At 30.5% G+C, this 25,097-nt stretch overlaps 2 protein-coding genes and 1 pseudogene across 2 annotated transcripts; 1 reads left to right on the top strand and 2 right to left on the bottom strand.

Moving 5' to 3' along the window:
• Nucleotides 1-1,072: 1,072 nt before the first annotated feature.
• On the bottom strand, nucleotides 1,073-5,962 carry LOC9328738 (protein NRT1/ PTR FAMILY 6.3). Its single transcript, XM_002889869.2, has 5 exons — nucleotides 5,735-5,962; nucleotides 5,374-5,551; nucleotides 5,241-5,280; nucleotides 4,485-5,059; nucleotides 1,073-2,172 (listed from the first exon to the last, which is right to left on the bottom strand). Exons 1-5 carry the CDS (start codon nucleotides 5,844-5,846, stop codon nucleotides 1,308-1,310), a joined length of 1,770 nt encoding a protein of 589 aa, XP_002889915.1. The 5' UTR covers nucleotides 5,847-5,962; the 3' UTR covers nucleotides 1,073-1,307.
• Nucleotides 5,963-17,270: 11,308 nt separating this feature from the next.
• Nucleotides 17,271-17,698, bottom strand: LOC110225034 (annotated as a pseudogene).
• A 4,395-nt stretch (nucleotides 17,699-22,093) lies between these two features.
• Nucleotides 22,094-22,936, top strand: LOC9325979 (14 kDa proline-rich protein DC2.15). The gene has a single exon (XM_021012565.1). It carries the CDS (start codon nucleotides 22,219-22,221, stop codon nucleotides 22,639-22,641), a length of 423 nt encoding a protein of 140 aa, XP_020868224.1. The 5' UTR covers nucleotides 22,094-22,218; the 3' UTR covers nucleotides 22,642-22,936.
• Nucleotides 22,937-25,097: the final 2,161 nt, after the last annotated feature.

Here is a 25,097-nt window from a genome sequence, read left to right as displayed (position 1 = left end):
TGCGACATAGAAACTTGCAAAACATGTTATAATATGAAACAAAATAAAATGTCTAAAACATCTTATATTTTGAAACAATAGAAGTATTTGTCTAGTTTCTCACACCTAATAAATAAAATAAAAACTAGATCATTTTAGGCAATGAAATCAAAATCTTTGAATGTAAAATGGTTTTCGTAATCATAATGGATTTTATTTCCTTAAAACCAGAATCTTAAACAAAACTATATATTCTATTTTAACACTATACTATGTTGCATATGATGATATGAATAAGTTCAATTTTTTATATTGATGAAATAATCATTAATTCTTTATAGTATTTCGTAACTATATATTCGCATAACACATTGTGGACACCGAAGATTCTTTATCCAATCAGCTATATAGTAATATAATACTCCCTCTGTTTCGTTTTAGTTGTCGTTTTAGGACTTAAATTTTGTTTTATAATAGTTGTCGTTTTAGGTTTTCAATGCAAATGTTTGGTAAAAATTCTAATGTTTTGACCAATGAAATTTTTTATAAGATATATTAATAAAGGGTAAAACAGAAAATTTAATGTTTTTCTTAATTTGTGTGAGAAAACCTTAAACGACAACTAAAACGAAACGGAGGGAGTATAAAAGTAACAAGTGTAAGATAAAGGGATCATAGTAAATCATATTGATCTTGCCCAACAACAAAAAAAAGTAAATCATATTTGATCATTGTCATATTTTAATAAATTATATATGTATTGGACTTAATCATGCAGCTCCTTAATAATTCAAATTAATCACTTGACCAGTCGTCATCGAGAGACAATTGAGCCAGTAAATTCTCAGAGCTCGGTCATGAATTCAATTCTAGTATTAAAAACAAACTTTTCTGTTTTGTTTACCAAGATTACAAAAGGTGTGTCCACTAGCTAGTCGCCTAGTGCTGCCGTGCTGGTCCAAATTACTCATATTTGAAAACAATAATGTAAAAATAAGTGAACAAATAAATCGTTGATTGCATGTTTGCATCAATCTCAAGTCTTGAAATTTTTAAGTTTTTTGACATACTGGAAAGTATATGAAAATGGAAATTCAAGACAAAAAGACGTTAATTGCGTCAAATCTTAGGAAATTTTACAATTTCTGCTTTTATACAGAACCTGATGGGAAAACTTTAACTTTTATCCCTTATCGGTCGGTCCATTATTTGTCGACTCGGAAGCAAGAGGTAATTAAGAAAAATCATCATAAAATATACCACAAAACTCAAAATCAAAGCAAACATATCAACATAGACATGCACAGTGTTCATCATCATGATGATGATCAATGACCCATTGGAATACTCGGCTCATCATCCAACTCAATCCCGACATCAGCTAGTCTTTTTTCTTTGTAAACGTACCACTTAGAGAAAACGAGGAAAATAAGGAAGTTCAAGGCGACAAGTACGGCCACAAGCCAATAGAAATTGTAAAGACGGCCCTTGTTGAGATCATCGGCAATCCATGGATGAGCTTTCCCGGTGAATTTCTCGACGATGGTCACGAGAACCGAGCTGAAGAAAAACCCTAATGCCAATGTGCTCAGCAATAGACCCGTGCTCATCCCTTTCATACCTTTAGGGCACTCTCTCAAGAAGAAATCTAACTGTCCCGTGTAGATTAACGCCTCGCCGATACCGACAATAAGATATTGTGGGATGAGTAGATAAAACCCTAGAGGAAGTGTTTTGACCGTTGGACCATGGGAATTCGCGGTTCTAAGACGTTTTAGCTCTACCAAAGCAGCCACAGCCATAGCCATTGATCCGAATAAAAGCCCCAAACCGATCCGTTGAAGCGGTCTAAGACCATGGGGGTAGTTGAATAGCTTTTTGCATAGGCGAATGGCGACACGGTCATAGAGGGCGGTGGTTAGGAGGAGGCCACCGACGTAGAAGACTGCCATCGATGCTGGAGGGATCTCAAAGCTCCCGATGTGACGGTCCATTGTCTCGGATTGTGCTACTGATAATGTCGTTAATTGGGCGTGGACGGTCCAGAAGAGGATGCATGTTGCCCAAATTGGTAACATCCGCACGATTTGTTTCACTTCCTCAACATCTGTTAGTGTTGAGAGTGTCCACTTGTTGAATATATTCGAGGTAACTCCCGCTTCCTGATCCCTTATTGCTGCCTTATCCAATGAACTGTGGTATCAAAAATGATATATAAGAAATAGTTATAATATAATTGTAAATTATGTAAACCGGAGATAAAACTATTTTGTTGGATTAAAGACAAGTCTTAGATTTTTGACAAAAGATCTTTTGTGTGTTTCTTAGAAAATGTGAAATGTCCCTATTTATTGAAATTTCATAGATTTATTATTATTATTATCAATAATACTTTCTTTTTTGGAATATAGCTTACGCATTGAATATTTGAATCAACATGTGTGGAGATAGTTACGTGGAATCTTTTCAAGATAATATACCCTTCACACACATGCATGAATACTACATATCCACATACGTAATTGCTTTTAAAATAGTGTAGGAAAAGAAAAGTTAGAGTTTGAAAATATGGAAAAATGTAAAAGTTTGTTTTTTCTTTAGTTTTCAACTACCTTTTAGAGAGACCCAAACGAAAGACAAATTAAATGAAGCACCGAGCACGCAAAGCACGTGTCGTGCATGTGACGCTAGGGTTCTTAATTATGCCTAACTTTGGGTCTGTCCCGGTGAAGGTGTAAAGTAGTGGAGGTACGACGACACGAAATTTGATCGTTTTCACTACAGACAAAATACCTGTCTCCCTAACTTCTCGTCTCATCTTTTTTATTAATTTTATTTCCAAAAAGGAAGAAATTCAAATATCTAGAGATGCTAAATAGATTTCCATAAATTATCTGGAATTAAAAAAAATTGATTCCTTTGGATTCTTTTGTTTCTATGTAGGCATGCATAGGGATTGATGGATAAAAGATACTGTACTTAAGTTAGCAAAAATAAAAGATACCGTACTTAAGGGAAAAAAAACTCAACGAGTCAGTGAATGTGTATTTAAGTTAAGCACTAGAGCAGTTTCTTATCCAGAAATTTTCTATTAAAATATAAGAAAAATTAGAAAAAGGATAAAAGAGAGAAGAAATTTTTCTCTGCAAAGAAACCTCTAAATATCATATCTACAGATGATTTTTTTTTATTGGTTCAAACTAATATCTAATTTATTAAATAATTGAATCATAAAAAATATTATTATTATATTGTTTAAATACTTAAATGGGTATGTAACTGATGGAAGTGGCCTTAGTATTAGTTGATAATAATAATATAATGATAAATAATAAATTGATGTATTTAATTTTTCGCAATGATATGAGCTTGATTGGCAAATGCTTTAAAGTATTTACAAAGCAAAAAAATTTATAAAGATTTGAAATACATCCAATCAAGCTTTAGAAGCTTTGATTTTTCTTTTTTTTTTTCACACCCAAAATATTTCTTTAATTTATTTATTTTTTGCTATAGAAAACCTTTTTTTTCTAAAGTACATAATTTTCAACTTTCCAAAATTTTAAATTCTACAGCCAAAATACTACAACAATAAAATTTACAGCCATAACAAATAAACCTACAATCATATTTCTACAGCAAAAAATGTAAAGCTAAATATGTTACCAATCAGACCCGATGAAAATACTATTTGTTTAAAAACCAAATATTCTACGAGTGGGTGTTAAATTTTCTTTACAATTATTCTATAGGTAAAAAGTAAAGATGGAGAATTTTAACCCCACTTGATATTTATTTTCTAACCACTTGCATATACTTATTCATTTGTTTATCTGAATTTATTTTATCATTATGAGAGACTTCTTTTCTTTTCCTACCTATTATATGAACCGAACTTAACGTGTTATCTAACAAAGATACACATGCACACATATATATACACTGATACACAGAGAGAATTCTAAAGAAAAAATCTACGATATAAAATGACAAAGTAGGGACTTTGAACCCAAAAAATCCAAAAATGTTGTAATTAGCTGTAAAATTCGAATCATGGACCAGTTTCGCTGTATGGTCGAGTAATAATATTATGAAAATAATTTATTTTTCCCATAACAAAAGACAAAGAAAGATATTCAAGACCTTTTAATTAATTTCTAATGGCTGTAAAAAAAAAAATTGATTTCTAATGCCAAGTAGGCATATAATGAGAAATATTTGTGGTCCCACTATAATTAAAGGACACGAGCTTTTCGAGTTATTTCTCACCCACACAACCCCACTTTTAATTTCACATTTTTAAAGTCTAGTGATACGATCACATTCAATTAAGGGAACCAACACCTCAATTATTTGAAATTAGCCCTTAAATGAAAAAGAAAAAGTGTCAAATTTTTATCTTAAAATTATTGTAAATTTTGGGAATCGTACGTGGGATCTTTTAGTAAAATATGTTAAAAAAATTTAGTGGAAAGCAAATGATGATTTAGTTAAAAGAATCGTACCGGAATTGTTCGGTGTGTGGCAGCTTTTGTTTACCCTTCATCGAACCTTCCGCCGCAATAATATCGTCCACGTCGTAGAGATACGACGGATCTGCCGGCAGCTCGAGCTTCCTATTCCTCCACGCTGCCACGATAACCGCAGCAACCTGCGTCATCGGACTACCGATCAACTTCTTGAAACGGTAGCGGTTTGTGCCGGCCAAGAAAACGCTGAGTGCAAGCACGATCGCAAACGCACAAATTCCATAGCCCCATTTGCGTCCAACATCGTCTTGTACGTAGACAAGAACCGTCACGGCTAAAAGAGAGCCAACGTTGATACAAAAGAAGAAACGGTTGAAGAAATATGTCATTTTTGATCGTTCTTTTGGTTCGGTCTCATCGAATTGGTCCGACCCGAAACCCGAGACACTAGCCTTCACGCCTCCCGTTCCTAGGGCGGTGAGGTATAAGGCTAAGTATAGGACCGTCAATTGTATTCCACTTGCTTGTTCGCAATGAGACGACGTCGTTGGGTTGCATCTTGGTGGTCGAAGTCCCGGTATGATTGTTGATAGAGTTAAGATTGAAACACCCTGATATCATCATAGTCCATAACATAAATATTATTTTTTCGGAAAACTATAACCAAATAAACGACTTATGTTGTTACTATTTCGATTTGTTTATTAGACTAGTCAACTTTTTTTTGTTTAATCTCTTCGTTTTCTTGGTTATAAGTTTTGGTAAGGAGAAAGGGACTTTTGAGGTCCTTACCGTGGCTTGGATTGCGGCGAATATAGCAATCGTTAGGTACCTATACAAAACAAAATGAATGAACTCAAATTATTATTTTAAAAAGAAATTGAATGACTTTAGTTAAGTTATGTATATATATTTATATACAAACCTGCCGAGAAAGGTATCAGCGATGAAGCCACCGAGGAGACAGAGCATGAAAGAGGTTCCGAGGAAATTGGTAACGGTGTTAGCCGCCGTTGCATTGCCTAAATGCATAGTTCCCGTCAAATACGTCACCAGGTTAACTCCGATACCTAATGTCGTCAGCCTCTCCACCGCCTCAATACCTTCACACAATTTTTTTTTTGTTAATTAAAAAGTTCGATACATCAGGAAGACATAAAAAAGGAAAATGATACCCATAAGAATATAACTTAGTAAATGCCATTAAAAAGTTGCAATTGTTGTCTTCAGCATATATATTGTTGGTAGCTTTTTCTCCAGAACTTTGCTTTTGTGATTATACTTACAAAGAATCATGGCGGCGCTGGCCCAGCCGCCGGTTTTTGAGCGATCGGCGGGGCGGCCTTGGAAGTCCCAAGCATCAAGAAGGACATCAGATTTAGTTTCAGGAAGAGACATATCTTGAAGATGGACTACAAATCCCTTTTTTTGCAGTTTTTGGGAGTGTTTTGTTCTTATGGAAAAGGCTGTTTTGTTTGAGAGCTCTTGGTTTCTTTTGTGGTATGAAATGTGTTCATCTATACATCTATTTATACCGGGAAACTTGCCAAGTTAAAAAAGTTTTTATTGTTTTATTTTGATTTTTTATACTAAAAAATAAAATACTGAAGAAAAAAGTGACACATGTGTGACTCTGATGAGTGTTGTTTGATTGGGGAGAGAATAATTAATAAAAATAAGTAGTAGTATATATTTGTAGAAAGAGAAAATTGAGAGAGAGAAAGAGACCACACCTAAATTTTACCACTTCCTCTACCTTTGGAACTGTGGGCTTGAACTTTTAAGTCATTGGTTATTTTGTCAGTGACTCAATGCATAAGCGCATCAGTTTTACCCCCCAATTTTACATTCGTTCTATTTTTTAGAATATTAGGTCTGACTGTTAGAGCAACTTCAATGGAGGTTTTTTACAAGATACTTTAACATTAAAATATTTAAAAAAATTGAAAAAGAAGAGAGAGAACAAGAGACATACCTTATATAAGGAATGTTTCTAAACATTTTAGAAACCTTTTGTACATTTGTCTTCTTTTTAGTGGTCTATTTATTTTTATATTAAAATATTAATATTTAAAATATAAGAAACTCAAAACTTATTTCTAACCATTGTGGTTGTTCTTAACCAAAAGCCAAAAGTTGTACAAGTTTCTTAACTGTTAACTGGAGCTGTAAGCTTTACCGGAATAGTGCAAAGTTGTATGAAAGAGCTGTACAAAAAAGGTGAGAATAAAACTTTTGATAAAGTTTTTGTGATTGGTAAAAATAAAAACTGTACCACTTGTAGGTCTTTATTTTTGTTCACCAATCAAAGCCATTATTTTACTTCCATATAAGATAATAATTTATTTTTTACGTCTAAACTATAATATATGCAAAATAAATTCGGTGTTAAAGACACATTTTCATCAATATTGTTCATTTGGATCTGTATTATTGTCAAGGCATCATATCTATTTCATTTTTTGAGTTGCCCGAAAGAAAAAAAAAATCTATTTCGTTTTTTTTGTTTGCTCAATATCAACTTTACTTCTTGGCCCATTCAATTGTTCCATGGTACAACCACATTTTATTTTCTAGTTCTAAAAAACGTTATTATGAGGAAGGTTTTTCGATGGTAAAAAAAGAAGTCTCTTGATAATCGACTCATATTAAATGGAGATTCATGTTTTCTTTCAAATGTAATTATCAAATTATAATTTTATTGCATAGAGTTTGAGGAAACAATTAAATTATAGGAAATTCAATCAAAACATCTAAATAGAAGTCAATAAATTAGGCCACTTTTTTTTTGTTTGTCAAAAATTTAGGTATTTGTTACAAAATTGAAACCAAAGATTTGTAAATGTTGGTATGATTACATTTATGTACCAACTTTTTTTCTTTTGTGTTAATGGGAAAGTCTACCTTGAGATTTAATGGCTCAAAATGTATGCTTCTTAGACGCCACTAAAATAAGTCATGCTGCAATATGATTATTACCTTACTTTTCATTTATTTAACGTATAGTGAAATAAAATACAATAAAGGGTATGGTCACAGGACTTTCATGAACTACATATATATTTAGGAGTCTCGCAACTTCAATGGTTCTCTTTCTCTCTTGAGAAAATATATAGGAGTATAAAGAAGAAGAAAAAACGGAGAACGACTCATTTTCATTCAACAATTTGTAAGAGAAGGTAAGTTAGTTTTGCACAAAAAAAAAAAAGGTAAGTTAGTTTTATTAATAAGTCTCAAAGTCTATGTAAAATATCCAATATAAAACGAGTCAATTAATTATCAAGAAAACCAAGAATTATATGTTACCTAACTAAGACATACTTTTGAATCAGTTTTTTTTTAAAAAAATTATTCATTAAGTAATTGATGAATTTCTATCCTCAATTAATTTATTTTCGAAATTCATAAAATTTATTGTATACTTTGTGTCATGATCCATGTCTTTCTGAATTATTGATATGCAGATCGATGAAATTTCAAAATTCAAACCCATCAATAACACTTTTTTCGTTGCTAGTTTCATATTGAGTATATCCCCGACAATCGATTATTTTGTACACATCCAAAGATTGTGGAAGAGCGAGAAAAAAAGTCACAATGAGGAGTCCCATCTAAAAAGAAAAGGCGAACGAGTGGTGAACCCAAATATATTATCTTCTATTGAATTAAATTAATAAATGAAAAGGAAAAAGAAAATACTTTATAAAGATAAACCCTAAATTCAAAAATGGAAAATAAAAATGAAAATGGATGGATCAAATGTTTTGGGCGGAGCTGGCTTTTGCTTATAGGTATATTATTATCTCAGGGCCCAGATTTTTGGCACGTGACAGTTGGTAGGACCACGTGAGATTCTCCCCAGCGTTGACTCGGTCATTTCAAGAGGATGAATCTTAATCGAGTTTGATTGGTAACAGCTAAAACTCTACAAAAACATACAATTTTGACAGTTACTAATCACAAAAACTTTATCAAAAATGTTATAACAGTTTTACTTTCAATTTTTTTGTACAGCTCTTTCATATAACATTGTACTATTCCGGTAAAGCTTACAGCTTCAGCTAACAACTAAAAAATTTATACAGTTTTTAGTTACCAATCAGATCCATTAATAGTTAGCACGAACATGGAAACTACCTTTTGCTTCTATTTTAATTTTGATTTATACATTTAAAATGAAAATTTACGGTTCATAACAAAAGTATATATAAGTCACTAACGAATAATACATTCTTTTTTGGACAAACCATCAGAGAAAAAAAAATTCTTTACAACAAGCTTTAAATTCTCAAGAGATAAATGATGATAGACTTAACGTTGATACCAAAAAAACATGATGATAGTGCATGTAAACTATTTTTAATGTTGTTAGGATAGAAAGAACCCCTAAAAATAGTTTAAATTCAGATAAGATATTGATAACAACAACAAAAATTACTAAACTATATGTATATCCTAAATTTTAATGTTATTAACTGGTTACTTATTTTCTTAGCTTGATAGATAAAATTAAATAAAGTTGTAGGCTCTAAATGTGTAACATTGACAAAACTTCATGATTTATTACTAACTATGATATTTCTAGTCCAGCAGGTGCGAAGGAAGAAAAAAAATACAGATTCAATTTTTTAAAAGGATTGATTGAATCATGTAGAAGAAGGGTATCGAATTAAATAATTGGGTATGGAATCCTTCTGAGTATCCCAAAGGCCATGGTTGACCAAACACAGGAATGACAACTTGTTCAATAATACAATGTTATATAATATTGTAAATATAGTATGTTTTTTGAAATTGTATCCTTCTTATTATAAAAGGGATTATGTTAGAATTATCGGTTACGGCTTCTTGATTTCGTCACTAATCATGAAATTAATTAACAATGTGTTTAGGAGAAATAGATGGCTAACCAGGATGGTAAAGAAGACGTCCAGTTGTCACAAAAAGGTGAAAATATGGTTTTTTATTTGCTTAATTTACGTCAAATTTGATTTTTGTTTAATGCACCCCACTCCCTCGTATCTGCGCATAAATCATATTTTTTACTTCTCAAAAGTTTCAACTCGAGAAGACGAGAATACGAATTAAACCAAACATTAAGAAAAATGTAATTTGAGTTAAAAAAAATTTAAACACACAATAAATTGATTTGAAAGTTTGAACCAACAACCTCCCCATTAAATCATTGTAGACACTTGCATGTACAAACGAAATTCATAATAGTTTTAAGGGGTAGTTGTGATAGTGATTCTATCCGAGTTGGTGTACGGATAATGAGAGACTCCAAAGTTAAAATTTAGAACTCTGCAAAACTATTGCATCTCTCTAATTTGATTTTTCATAAGTTTACAAGGCTATTTAGAAACTTTTAGAACTCTGCAAAACTATTGCATCTCTCTAATTTGATTTTTCATAAGTTTACAAGGCTATTTAGAAACTATTAAATGTCTTATAATTTTTCATTCACAGCATTTACAGTGGTCAATCATTAGTATCAATATGTGTTACGTGCCTTTGCTAACCACAAGTAAGTTGACATATGTTATTGAAATCATGAATAAGTATATTGGTATGATCATCTCTTTACGGGATACCAAATTTTAGAAACACCAACATATGTTCCTTTCTTTCTCTATATATTTTTCAAAAAGAGCAGAATCATTTTCTAACTCAAATCTCATGATATATTTAAACAAAATTCATCTAAGTAGGTAAGATAATCACATTTGAAGTATGGAAATAACTCAACTGTGGTTTTCAGATCACGAAGTTAGAATCAGCTTAGAACTCAAATTTAACAACATCTAAACGGTACTCATCCGGTTAATTAAACCGTAGTTGAGTTATTTAATAACTTGGGTGTGTCTAGTCGGACTTAATATCTAAAGAATTAAAGTTAAGAAATTAGATGACCGATGGGCGGCACAAGCTCTCTCTCCTGATAAAGTCAAATCCTACAATAACTAAATAATTGAAATAATTGTTTTTGACTTACGGGGACAAAACCAAATTATCACGTTTTATTACGAGGACATATGAGAACTGGATGTATTATACCCAAAGAAGGTGATATGTCGGGTAGCTTTTGCGGAATCATGACCGGATCCTGGGTACAAGTTCAACTAACAGCGGAAAAAATCATTAATACTTATTGTGATCTTTGTTAAAAAAAAAAAAATCCATTATATATTGGTTATTCTTTTTAATATGAAAACTTCGAATTTAGATCCATTCATTTTCCAGAATCGAAATAAGATTTTGATAATCCTTTCTAACGAAAATCGAACTCATGTTCTCCTAAATACCTAAATATAATATGTGGAAGTGAATTCGAATGATGACATTTTATCGATTATGCTACATATACTGAGACTTTAAAACAATGTTTATGTACATATATTTGTTAGTGTATCTTTCATTTTCGATTCCCCTCTTCGCATTATCTATTCGTAAGTTTTTTATCTAATAAATTATCGAAAATGAAAGATATCTTCCCCAGACGCAGTTTTGCTCTCTCACTCATGTGGCCACCTGGGAATTTACCTGCGGATTTGCTCAGGCGCCCCAGACCACCAGTTTATAAGGGGGCCCTTAAGTGGATGCTTAAAAATCCCTGTGACGCGGACTTAGGCCCAATGGGCTAGTCAGATCATTGTGTGGTCTGGATACTGGGTTATCAAATGAAAATGAAAGATACCTTACATCACTGCAAAATAAAATGATATTGTTAAGTACGTTGTGTCTTTGGAAATTAACCATACATCTAAATATGGTCTTTTTGATGTACTCAAAAGACATCTTTTAGTTATACCTAATTTTAATTAAGCAAGACAACTTAATTAGAGTCGTTTGAAATAAACGTTCACAATGTCCAAGAACGAACGCACAAGTTCTTCCTTAGTTTAATTTTGGTAAATAAACTAATAAATCTTGTTCGATTACTGTCTATACAAGATTTCAGATATTTCCACAGCTAGCATTTCATTTTAATTTATTTGATTCCTATTTTAGCAGCTAAACGGTATACTAGCAGTTTTTTTTTTCTTTTTCTTGTTTGGCATAAAAAAATAATATACCCGTTTAACCGTTATAAATTTGTTAGAAGTTTTGATTTTATTGAATACTAAAGCTTAAGAGCATGTTAAAGTTAATTTATGATTGTTTATTAGTATCGGCATGATCATATCAAAGGATATATATCAAAAACTTGGTAATACCACTCCGAGTGGTTGACTTAATAATAAATAATAATAATGCTGCATGCCACAAAAACAGCAAAATAATATTCTGATTATTTATTCCATTCTTTATGATGAAGCTAAAGTTATTGAAGTTGTAAAACGGTAACAAAATGCTCCAAATTGTTTTTTTAATTAGTATCATCAAAAATCAATATTATTTCTACAATATCGCCGTTCATATAAATGTGTTGAATATATATGTATATATAATAATATTTGAAATATAGCGGTCAAACCAAAAGTAATACATACAATTGTTATGATTAATAATTTTTATGATTTTGTTTTCTTGATTTTTTAAAAATTGTACTAGAAAAAAGGTTTATCAAACTGAAAGATGTTGCATTTTGTATATTATGTTATCTAATTTATGGACTGACTAAATGCTTCATTCAAGGGGTGCTAACAAAAAAGGTAAGCAAATAACGCCTTAACTGGTATAGAAGATTCTCTATCAATATCGAGATATCACCAGACAGGAAACAACTTATTATGTGGCCAACACATTCTATCAAATGAAATCTTTTGATCTTTATATTGTTTAATCCTAAAAGGTTGGATCTTACCCTCTTCAAAACTTATTATTGCTTATGTTGTGAATATGCATTGCTTTTCTTCTTTCTTCTTCTTTTCCCTGATAATCTCAGCTTTTTAGTTAAACTATTTGTCTCTTCTCATTTTTCAAGGATTTTCCAAAAGTACTCATCATATCTTACAATTAGATGAAACTCACTATTAACATTAATGATTACATATTGAAAAAGAGATGATATCTAATAAACAGAATTTATAAGACTTACAGTAGATTATATTATATCTGTCGTTGCCAAAATTTTGAAATTGAAATTCATAAAGGTTCAGAAGTTAGACGGAAGATTAATACCTATTTCAGAAAGAAAGTATACCTATGCTCTTTTTTTTAATTGCATGCCTTTAACTTACTAAAGTGTGGCAAAAATTAGCTTGTTATGTATACACAATTTAATATCTTTGAGATTGATAGATTTCTTACTTATAAGTTGTAACCTAGCCCCACGTCAAAAATGGAGAGACATATATAACCTATCTATAAGTTCCTATAGCTGGATTTCATGTGGACTAGCGTGCAATGAAGTTTGCACGTCTTGGATACTATTAATGTGCTAAAAAACATGTTAGAAACATATAACAAGATTTCATCGATCATATTGTCTCGTCTTGGTTCCAGTACATACAAACACACACACACACACCCCTTGTATATACGCATATACATAAAAACTAAAAAGTAAAAAACCACCCTTGACAAATCACTCACGGATTTAAAATGAAAATGTTTACCTTGACAAAGTAAAAAACCACCCTTGACAAGGTTGAATTTGTTTATCAATTACTTTCTTTTTTTGAAAAAATAGCTAAATATGACAATGATATAAAAAAACAAAAAAGACGCCCATTTGTGAACAAAATGTGTAGACAAGTGTATAATTTGTTTGTGGGGTAGTTTTCAATTTACTAGTTAACAATATTTCTACGTACATCACATCTGAGGTTCATATCTTAGAAGAATATGAAAATTCTTGTAGATCAAGGGTTTTTTAGCGACACAACATATTATCTGAAATTACCCAGATTGATTTAAAACTGGGCAATAATAACTAAAATGACTCCCATTAGTAATAGATAACTAGACTAACACAAATTTTGTGTAAAAAGACCAATTAACCTTAATCAAGATTTCTACAACATTTCTATTCACAAAAAAAAAAATTATTTGATTTTCGAATGTTAAAAAAAAAACAGAAAATTTAAGAAACAAAACAACTAAAGCAAACACAAACTCGATTTAGGTTATCTTATTTTCCCAAAATCAGACTTTTCTCTCATGAGGCCACGTTTTTTTCACAAAAACTAAGGAGGCCACGTTTTTTTTATACAAAAGCCCTAGATGTCGACATTTAATGTTTTAGTGGTAAATATGGTAACTGCTCTAATAAATCTGTCATTACAAGAAAAAAAAATTGTCACCACTGTAAATATTATTATAGCAAAAAAAAAAAAACATTGTTATCAAAGGAGTTCACAATTACAAATCTGTCGTAACATACAAAATTATAAAGGTCATTCCAGTAATTTTTTTTTACTTTAACAAATCTGCCATCAAACGACAGATTTGTGGTAATATAATTTTTATCTGTCATAACATAAAACAAGTCTGTCATAACATAAAAGATTATATTTTGAAAAACAAATCTGTTGTAACACGACAGATTTATGGTAACATTATAAAAATCTGTCATAACATATAACAAATCTGCTACCATTAGACGTCAATCTAGTTATTAATTTTTAGTCAGCAAATCTGTACAGTTACAACATGACAGTTTTTTTCGAAAATAATAAATCTGTTGCTTCTTACAAATTAAATCAGTCAGACATTACAATAAGTCTGTCACAAATTGTTAAAGTTTGGGGTTGAATGAAAAAAAATCTGTCAAGAAAAACAAATCTGCTAAAATTCGATAAGTCTGTCGTAACCATATTCTAAAAAATCTGTCACAAACAAATAAGTTTGCAGTTTATAAATTAATCTGTCACAACTAGATAGCAGATTATTCTAAAATTGCTGGAATTTTTTATGAAGGGTATTTTTGTATATTTTTTTTTACACATGAGACAAGGGTATTTTAGGCATGAAAATAACTCATTTAACCCAAATTATTTGTGAGTCAATCTAGTAATTAAACTCAAAATTTGGGATAATCTAGTAACTCATATATAAAGCTCCTACTTTGCTGTTGAAAAAGTCTCTGTGACTTTTAAACTGTTGTAACAGTAGTTGATTATAATATAATGGTATCTTTAAAAAAAAAAAAAAAAAAAAAAAAAGCGGCAGATAAGTCATTTTGTAAGATGCAATTCATCCCTTTTAAGTATAAGTAACATTTTAAAAATTTAAACTGTTGTTTCATTTTATATTATTGATACATTATTATATATATATATATATATGAAAGAGGCTTGTTGAACCCAAAACATAGGCAATTGCAGTTTTGCTAAGAGTTTCAAGAAAGGCGCCTAAATGATGAACTAAAATCATTTCCTGGAAATTAAGATCAATTTGTTAACCCAACTATTACTTTCGTTCGATTTTTTGTGTACTCTTAATTACATTTACATTGTTTTGCTTTCAAACTTATAATATGTTAATTCATCAAAAAAAAAACTTATAATATGTTAATATTTTATAAAATAAAATAAAAGTTGTAAACTGCATGGTGAATTTCTTTTACGTCTTTAATTTTATAGAACATAAAAATGCATTTGTTCAAAAAAAAAAAAAAAAAAAAAAAAAACATAAAAATGCATGTGTTTGTTTTTTTGCTAATAAAATGCATGTGTTTGTTTAAAATTAAGTTTTTACCTTTTAGTCTTACCAGCTCGAAGTTTACACTTTAATAATAAGTTTTTAACTCGAGAAAATAATATGAGAACACTATTCAAACACGAAACATTCGGCAGCTATTCGCATTCATATTATAACGTTGAAATTAATCAAAGTTATGAGTCAAAATTTCAAACCCAAGTTTTCGCGTCTCGCATCTCTCTATTTGCCCTTCGAGGGGTTACCCAAGAGACACTAGCTAGAAGCTCCCATTACATCGACATTTCAACGTTATAGCATTAATTAATAACTTTCTACAATTACATAATATTTCAATGCCGTTGAATTATTAGATTTTCCGCTTCACAATGACGCTCAAGAAAATAAATGTCGTCAATGAAACATGCATGAACTTACATTACATATAGTATTTTAAAAAATTAATGTTGGAATTCATATCTAGGATATTCTATTGCAGTTATGTTAATATTTTCATGTGAAAACGTAAAATCTCGATCGAGTTTTCGCATCTTATCTGATTTCCAGTTTCTTATTAATCTGAACGACTTTACGTTTTAAATAGTTTTAATGAATTGGCCGAACCCTCTTACTAATGGGCCACAGTAAATTAGTTGTTGTAGTGTTTGTTAATGGGTTTAATATTTGATGGGCCAAATCTGTCTAGTTCTTATATATAATATTATAATTTGTAACTTGGTGGTTTTATAATATCAAGTATACAGTATCTGGATGTCAAAAAAAAAATTATATTAATCATATCTATATCTTCCTAAAATATAAAACGACCACGACTTATTATAACTTAGTAGTTTGTGTTAGTACTTGACTCGAGTTTATATAATAGGTCGCCGAAATTTTGGATATACTTCTCTAGATTTTGTGCTCCAGTGGTTTAGTTCCTCTTGATAGTATCATGAACAGACTTTGTTGTCCATTTTCGCATGTCAGTGATGCGGATAATTGCCTAGGCTGGCCACCTCTCGTATCGGTGACGTGGTCCGTTTATTTGGCTTAATTATCGAAGGTAAATATGCTACTAGCTAGAGTCTTCCGATGATTATTTAGTGTCCTTCAAAAGATGCTACATGTAAAGCATATCATACTACCTATGTGCATATGAACATCTGAAAATTAATCTGTTTAAAGTGATTTTATATAATTCTTTGTTTGATCATTTAATTTGAAACGGGCTCCGATCCACTTAGTTTATGATCCATCAGGTCCGTAGTAATAGGCCGATATACCATTTTTAGTTTCAGATACAAAAATAGAAATATTTGGTCCACAGCTTGGCTAGTTCTTGTAAGCTAGTATGAACTATATAGCCACTAGCTCTCTAGGTCTTGGATTTATATGAATATACAATTTTGAAGTAATTGGATTTGCAACTTGCATTATCATCATCAGCATCATTTTATCCTTTTAAATTAAACTTATTTTATAAATTTTCGAAGAATTTTGTTATAGAATAAGGGGTAGAGATCCAGCCATGCACGTATACGTACAATTTACTTTAGTTATCTTTTACTTCTTTAGGTGGTGGCATGCGCTGACGGGTCGTGTCACGGGTTCCCATTTTCCTATTTTTATGTCAAGTTATTACAATAATGTTAAAAGCTCCATTATATTTAAGTTTTTGAAAGATTAATATAAAAAGTCTGTCTGGTCCTGCTTTGGCACTATTTTTTTGTCAGGGTCTCTACTGATCCATTTAACCCCACTGAGATGAATTTGGAGTGGAACACTTGTGGTCTAAAACACTTGTCCAAAGGTGAACGGGTCTTTACACAAAAAAAAAGGTGAACGGGTTGCCAATTAGATATACTACGCCTAAAAATTCAAACTAATTCTAAAATCACCATATATAATAACCGCCGGGACCTGAGATCTTTTTACGCCATGATTAAATATGTGCTTTCTAAATCGATACTTAGTTTAACGGATCATAATATTATGTAAAGTATGTTTTAATTATATTATATTTGTCGGAATCTAAATTATCTGGTAATCCAGCTAGTTGCACGTTTTCTATATTTAGGTGGTAACTAAAGATCAGATATTGTTATCGGATCACTAGCTATATTGTCATTACATTAGTGGTTTTTAGTGGTAAACTATCTACTAATTACCAATTTACCTATAGTTGACCCTAATTAAAACTTGTGAACTAAAGGCATGAAACAGATAAAACCAAAGTAGGAAACAAGAAACTTTCAGACATGGCTAAAACAAGAATACATGCGGGTTGAGTTAGGCGAGAACCGACCAAACAAAGAGAAGCAAAGAAAACATACGAAAAAAATAAAACTACTTGCTCGATTCATCCTTATACTATAGGGAAGTTTTTTGCCGCAAGTATTGATGAGCAAACTCAACGAGATTAATCCCGAGAATGTTAGCTTTAATGGCGGTGCAAAGACATATGGCTGCTTCAAGATCGACGACCCCTTGAAGAACTTAGCAGCAAGCGTGTCGTGTGGGTTTCCAATGACAGTTCCGACTGCACCGTCTAATACTTTGGCGCAAACTCCAAGTTTTAGGGCGTCTCTTGGGCAGCTCTGCTTTGTAGGATTGTCTTTAGAGCTAAAGATATGATTAGCTTTGGGACTAAGTGTGACAGGCAGTTAGGGCTTATATAAGAGCAAGTGTTAGGGCTCCCGCTCCCCCGTGAACCATAAGACTCGCCTGTGTCAAGAAAACTAGTGTAGACTGTGAAGGTGCTATATTAATTACCAAGTCGTAACTTCTTATAAGACTATGTATAGTCTAGATGCATTTTTCGATGAATTAATTGGGAGATGCATGATAATAGAACTAATTTTTATTATCTATACGTATAATTAGCCTAATAGCTAGCTTTGCAAGTAAATTTAAGCTAGGGATCATATAAATTACAAACTTCAGTTTTTTCTTAAAAACGTCAGTAGACACAAACCGCTTGATAACAACTAATATTTTTCGTTACCTTTTTTGTTATATAAAAATAAACCGATAATTTTACAGATCCATTACCAGGATAAAGATACTTTAATATCATTTGATGTCCAATGGATCACAAGGCGAACCAATGGGCGATTTAGAATTCTTATGTAATCCCGTGAAGTGAATAATAATAAGAATATTTTTATAAAAAATAATTATAAGAAAACAAACAATAATAAGAATCATGTGTGGGGGCGGAAGGCCAAGTTGCATTTGCTAAATAGTACAGTTTGTAATTGTGATTTCTAATGCAGTGTGTATGACTCTAGAGTTTGATCTGTAATCAATATGTAATCTACTGGTTCAACTAAGATCCTTAATCTTTTTCCAGGTTTGAATATTGTTCGACTGTTAAACTTTTAATATAACAAGACTTATTTGCCTTATTCGATTCATAGTTGTTTATTTTTTATTTAAACTCGTAGTTAGTCTTTTAATCTTATTATGATTCTTCATCACATAAAGCATGTTATAATTAATTTCTTATAATATGGTTTTTATGTGTAAGTAGGGTAGTTACCCCCTTTTGGGTATAGGATAGATCATGCATGCATGTGAAGTTTATAGATTGGTACTTGATTTGTGGTGCTTATGATTGCACTCGCCTGATTATAGAATTCAAGGCATTCCATGCCCAATAGTATAATAAACTTAGGCTAGCCAATGAGAATTAGTTTTATGAGCTTAACTAGTGAACAAACCTATTCCAGTTTCTCACTAATTAGTAATTACGTAGATTATCAATGGGATTAGGTAATTAATTAGGTGATCAGTGAAGGTGATTAAAATTATTGAGTATTTTATTTTTTTATACTCATTATTAATGATCATGTTTTAGGAAAATCATTTGCTTACTTTTTTTTTTGCCAAATCATTTGCTTACTTTTTTGCATTCATTCATTGTAATTTGATACTCCTAAGCTCTGTTTCACAATATTAGATGTTTTAGATAAAAACACAATGTTTAAAAAAGTAATTAATTTTGAGTTTTTTACATTAAAAATACAAATTAATATCTATTAAAAATAATTTGACCAATGATATAATTTACTACAGAATATTAATAATAAAAAAACTGTTTAATTTAATGGTTTGTATAAAAACTTGAATTGTTTCCTTAAAAAAAAAAGGTCTAAACATCCTATAATATGAAACAGAAAGAGTATGATCTATCGTTGATTGATTGATTGCAAGTTTCTTTTTTCTAGTTCCCATTATTTCATAATTGCTAGTTTACTTGATTTCCTTGTTTAATTGCTTCTTTGGTATAATTTCATTTGCATTAATTTTTGCTTGTTATTAATCCTGTCTATGCTTATTCAAACAGAAAATCCCAAAACAAATTCAGTCCTTTAGTCTTAACTCTTAACTTAGTTCAATTTTCGCATTTTAATTTAGTGTGTAACAATTTGGTCTTTTTAATAAATACTACATCTACATTTCATAGAAAAGTTTTTGAGTTAAAACTCGGTATAACATCAATGGTAGGATAATCTTTTATCAACATGTCTTTTGATAGTGCTGACATATTAATTTTCAATTAAAACGTAATTATGATCGAATTTGATATCAAGTAATCTACTAATCTGTATATACAAAGATCTCTTATTATATACGAATTTTAAATCATTCAACGATAGCTAGACGAATGTACGTAGATGAGATGTCTTTGGTATATATATGTGTCTGCAGTGAGGCGCTTCGTTGTACTCTCATGATCAATCTTATCTTGTTTTACATTTGTTTGTGAAGGGCACAAGAGAACCAGCATTGTCACTCGCTATCACATGGTTTCTATGGCTACCATGCATTAATAAAATATCTTGGCAGATTGCGGATACGAAAAAAAAATACTTGGATTCATTCTTAGGGGTAAACCCTATTATTCACCCCATTTAATCAATCATAATCTAAAAAAAGTTTAATATTAAAAAAATAAAATTAATAAATTATAGGGAAATTGTTAAAAATGCCCCTTTTGGTGTGCTCCTTTTCAAAAATACCCCTTTTAGATGTCCATTTTCAAAAATGCCTCTTTTTTAATTTGAAATTTTTATAAAGTTTTATTAGGTTTATAAGGTACTTATAGATTGTAACTACTACTTGAAGACTCGATCCAAGTATTTATAAGGTTTTATAAGGTGTTTTTAAAGGTTTTACAAGTTATTTTAAAGAATTTTTAAGGTTTTTCAAGGTTTTTCAAAGGTTTTACAAGATATTTTAAAGGTTTTTAAAGGTATTTAAAATACATTTATGAGGTATTTATAAATTATTTATAAGATTTTAGATACATAGAAATGTAGTTTGTGTATGTTTTAATAATGTTACATACATATTTGGGTAAATCTTACATTTTTAAGAGCATTTTTTATAAGGTTTTAAATAAAGGGCATTTTTGAAAAGTGACATTGAAAAAGGGGCATTTTTGTAAAAGCCCCTAAATTATATATCTATTTGGGTTTATAAAAAAAGGTTAGAGTTTAGATTTTATAATAAAACGAAGTTAACTGTTGGTTTGAGCTTATAAAGAAGAGTTCGTGTTTACAATTAAACGAGATTATATGTCGGTTTGAGTTTATAATGGATTGTTAGAGTTTATATTTCACAATTAAACGAGGTAATATGTCGGTTTTAGTTTATAAAATACGATTCGGATTTAGATTTTACAATTAAATGAGATTATAGAGTGTTTATATTTTCGTATTGATTTAGGCGAGAATGTACATTTATTTTTATTAAATATATAAAATATATATTTTCCCCTCATAAATCAAACATATCATTTTTAAGATTATAGAGTGTTTACATTTTCGTATTATTCTTTCATTTTTTTTTGTCAATTACATTATAACCTAGGGCTGATATGCAAGTTTTGATAAGGCATTATCGTCGCTATGTATGTAAATTTAATAAATAAGTCTATACTAATATTTTACATAAATATAATGATGAATTCCACGGAAAATCATAAGAGGGAACAATGACAAGGAACTCAATTAATATTTCTTGGATTTAGTAAAGGGAAATGATTTCTTTTATATGTGGGAGGTAGAGCTGGTTTTAGGATGTGGCCAATATGGACTAAGTAGAAAAATAAAATTAATGGAAGCAAAAAATAGTGGTATATGTAAAAAATTTGATTACTTATTTAATATGAGTTTTTTTGAAGAAAACAATGCATGATAAAACGTCTCCAACCCATAATAACTCTAATTCAAATGATCATATAGAATAGGGTAGAATATGTGTAGCAATATTATAGGAACAGGTGAAGAAAAACAAAATCTATGTTATTTTTACACACTAATCAACAAACTTTTGTGTGTATTAAGGTATAAATATTTACATCATATTTTTTCTTGAGTTTGGTTACGCGCAGTACCACTCTATACTAATGTTAGGTTCTGATAGATGATTAGACCAAAAGGTTCTTTGGTATACTAAATAGTAAATACATATTTAAGAGAAGAAAAAAAAAAATAGTGAAAAAAAAAAAAAAATAGTGAAAAAAAAAAAGAACATTCACAAAAGACTTCATTTTCTAAACTAGAAAGACTAATTAAGAACTTCTAAACTTATAAATCGCAAATTTTCTGTATCTAAAGAACTTAGAACTGTGACATGAAAATCAAACTTATTATAAAGCCAGCAGTCGTAACTCGTAACAAAAAAGTACATAAACATCTAGCTAGTTGAGGATCGTTCATGTTTCGCATCGATTACAACGACAACGAGTTTATGAGTTTATCCCAAAACTAAAAGAAAAGAACAAATTTATTAATACATCTAGGCAAAAAATTCAGATTGTAGACAAAAAACAAACAAATTGACATCACAGTTATAATACATTTCGTATCTTCATATACTTAAATTAATGACAATGTAAAAACTTCCGTCTACATAATTTTAATAATTCAATCTTTTTTTATATAATTGTAATCAACAAAATTATGATAAAGGTAGTCAATCATTCATATCTATTATTATAAAAACAAATCCGATAATATATATATATATATATATATATATATATATTTTTTTTTCTTTGGACGCTCTTGGGTTTTTCTTGAAACCACTATAAAACCCATCTCAATTCCCTTCATTTTCTCCACACCCAATTCACTCACAACGTAGCTAGTGAACAGTATCCTCTAAACAAGAAATGGCTTCAAGAACCACAAGCTCCATGGCCCTTTTCTTGGCTCTCAATCTCCTCTTTTTCACAACAATCTCCGCCTGTGGTAGCTGCACTCCGTGCGGTGGAGGTTGCCCCTCTCCCAAGCCAAAGCCAACTCCTAAACCAACTCCAAGCCCTAGCTCTGGCTCGAGCAAGTGCCCTAAAGACACCCTCAAGCTCGGTGTCTGCGCTAATGTGCTCAACGGCCTCCTTGACTTGACCCTTGGCAAGCCACCTGTCGAGCCATGCTGCAGCCTCATCCAAGGACTCGCTGATGTTGAAGCAGCCGTTTGTCTCTGCACCGCCCTTAAGGCTAACATTCTTGGAATCAACTTAAACCTCCCAATCTCTCTAAGTCTGCTCCTCAATGTTTGCAGCAAACAACTTCCTCCTGGCTTCCAATGCTAATAACCATATTGATATATAATTTAAATACACTTATGTGTGTATTTATCTTCTTGTTTTAAAGAGACAAGGTTATTCTATACTCTTATTATTGTGTCTTCATATATCTTGATCTGTGGTTTCATCTAGTCTTCTTGCTCTGGTGTTCACTGGAGTCTCTGTCTGTGTGATCCGTAATCCTGAAGTCTACAGTTTCTTTATTTCCCGTTATATATATACTCTTACCATTGGGGGTATTTCTGTATTGGTTTGTAACTTTGTATTATGATTCTATGAATTAATAAGAATTTAATTTTTATGTTGTGGACTCAATATATATTTTAGTGAATATTATGTTTTATGGTTTATACTTTATATATACTGTATCTTCTACCAAATATTTTGGTTCATATTTGTATACAAGCACTACTTTATCTGAAGAGAAGCCTACCATTACACTTTATCTTATTATAAATTCTTAGGAAAAAATTAATATTAGTATATTTCTAACTAATTGTATTAATCATCCAAAAATATATAGTAGAATAAATTTCTTAAAATTGTGGCAATAACATGGAAGGCGATAAGAAATGTTATGTATATATACCGAAAAAATTTACTAAATCATTAGAATGCCATAACATTTGGGTTATCTACTGTTAAAAATGGTGAATCACGAAAATCTTAAATTTAAAATCTGAAAAATACACGTCAAATATAATATTCATAAGAATATACACGTATACACAGTGAGATATTAAGTTCAAGTTTTAAAAAAAAAAAATTATAGTAAGTAATAAATCATCTGAATTTACTTGAAAATTAAATTTATGCACTAAAAAAAGGCGAGTTATTTTGGGCCACAAATAAAAGGAAAGATTTTAGCAGACTGTGCTCTCGGGCCTGACGTCTCGATCAATCTTTAAAACGCTGCGTCCTTATTACCATTGTTTTCATACAAAAGCACAAACTGCATTATTCATTTAATCATATAGTTACCAATATATATATATATATTAATATATACTATTGATATAATAAATAAGTATATATATATTATATTGTATATGTAATATTGAAGTAAGAAAATATTTATAGATGCCTAAACATCAATATACATACAAACAAATACCGCCAAATATTTATATAAACAAATGTATTTTGACATGTGTGGAGAGCAGAAAATCTACTGTATACAAACAGGGATTAATTTCTTTTTAGAGGAGAAGGATGAATAAAGTTATTATTAAAAAAAGGAATTAATTTACTTGTTCTGATCATAGAAAAAAAACATCTGGTGTCCATAGATTGGTTTACTAATCCATAAAATATTTATAGGAAAAGACGTATAAGGTTTTACGTTCAAACGCTTAGGATTGATGATGAAAAGTATTTTTTCTATTTTTGGTCCGAGAACAAAAAAGAATTGTGTAAAAGAAAATCATAGGCTGATATATTTAGACATTTCAGCAAACCCCATTTTTTTTTAAAAAATTGACATACAATATAATAATATCTAGCGTTCCAAAAAGTCAATATGAAATGTTTATTAGGCCGGGACTATCTAAATATGTACACATTATTACGTAATTTAGTCTATTTGTTTTTCGACGTACAGAATTTAGTCTAATTTTTTGTCGACATAATTTAGTCTAATACTTGAGTTTATCATAGAAAATAGTTTTCAGCATACATGCAAATGATGGTAAAACAGACCGTAATATTTTTTATTGGTGATTTATTTCGATAAATCTTTGAACACTCTCTAGGATAGTGATCGATTATAAGATGAAAATAGGGCTACAAACTGTGAAGAAACAAAACAAAAACATACATATATAAGATCTAATTGTAACAAACGATTCTTTCCAGTGAATAAAGAATCTAGTGAAGGATATATTGAAGAGTAAGTTTATAAGATCTCTTTTGGTCGTCACATGGGACTAGGAAGGAAGTGGAGAACAAACTAAACGTGTGTTTTTGTTTTGTTTCGTCTTTTCGGGATAGTAGTCACTACTTCAATAAAGTTGAAAGATTCCAGACCACATATGGTCTCAAACCACATGCATTTCGAAGGATCGCAGAAAATGATCCTTATACATATATGATTGGCTACGATATTATACATATATAAAAACTAATTATAGCAACTTTAAATCCGATCTTCTCTAAGGTACGTAAAACATTGTCCAATATTAGATATGGAGACAACGGATTTTTCTTTTTTTTTGGTCGGACGATGAATACAACGGATTTCGTTCATATATCAAAGAAAACGTAACAATTAATATCAAAGAAAATAAAATCAGTACTATAAATGACTTTTTTTTTTTTTTTTGAACAAACAGTACTATAAATGACTAAGTCTCAAAAAATAACAATGATATATATATATATCTCCTGCGGACCTGCGGTTGTAAACGCTTAAAGGTTCGAATTTTAGCTTTGCAATTGGCTGCCATTAGATATTTAGATGAATA

The sequence above is a fragment of the Arabidopsis lyrata genome (genome assembly GCF_000004255.2).
Source record: "Arabidopsis lyrata subsp. lyrata unplaced genomic scaffold ARALYscaffold_1, whole genome shotgun sequence".
In the NCBI taxonomy this organism is placed as follows: domain Eukaryota; kingdom Viridiplantae; phylum Streptophyta; class Magnoliopsida; order Brassicales; family Brassicaceae; genus Arabidopsis; species Arabidopsis lyrata.
The sequence above is the reverse complement of the archived record's forward strand: the minus strand, read 5'-3'. Positions and strand labels throughout refer to the sequence as shown.

Coding starts and splice junctions, on each gene's coding strand:
- LOC9325979 (XM_021012565.1), top strand. CDS start 22,219: ATGGCTTCAAGAACCACAAGCTCCATGGCCCTTTTCTTGGCTCTCAAT.
- LOC9328738 (XM_002889869.2), bottom strand. CDS start 5,846: ATGTCTCTTCCTGAAACTAAATCTGATGTCCTTCTTGATGCTTGGGAC. Junction 5,281..5,373: donor GCTGATACCTTTCTCGGCAG/GTTTGTATATAA, acceptor TGTTTTGTATAG/GTACCTAACGATTGCTATAT. Junction 2,173..4,484: donor CCACACACCGAACAATTCCG/GTACGATTCTTT, acceptor TTGATACCACAG/TTCATTGGATAAGGCAGCAA.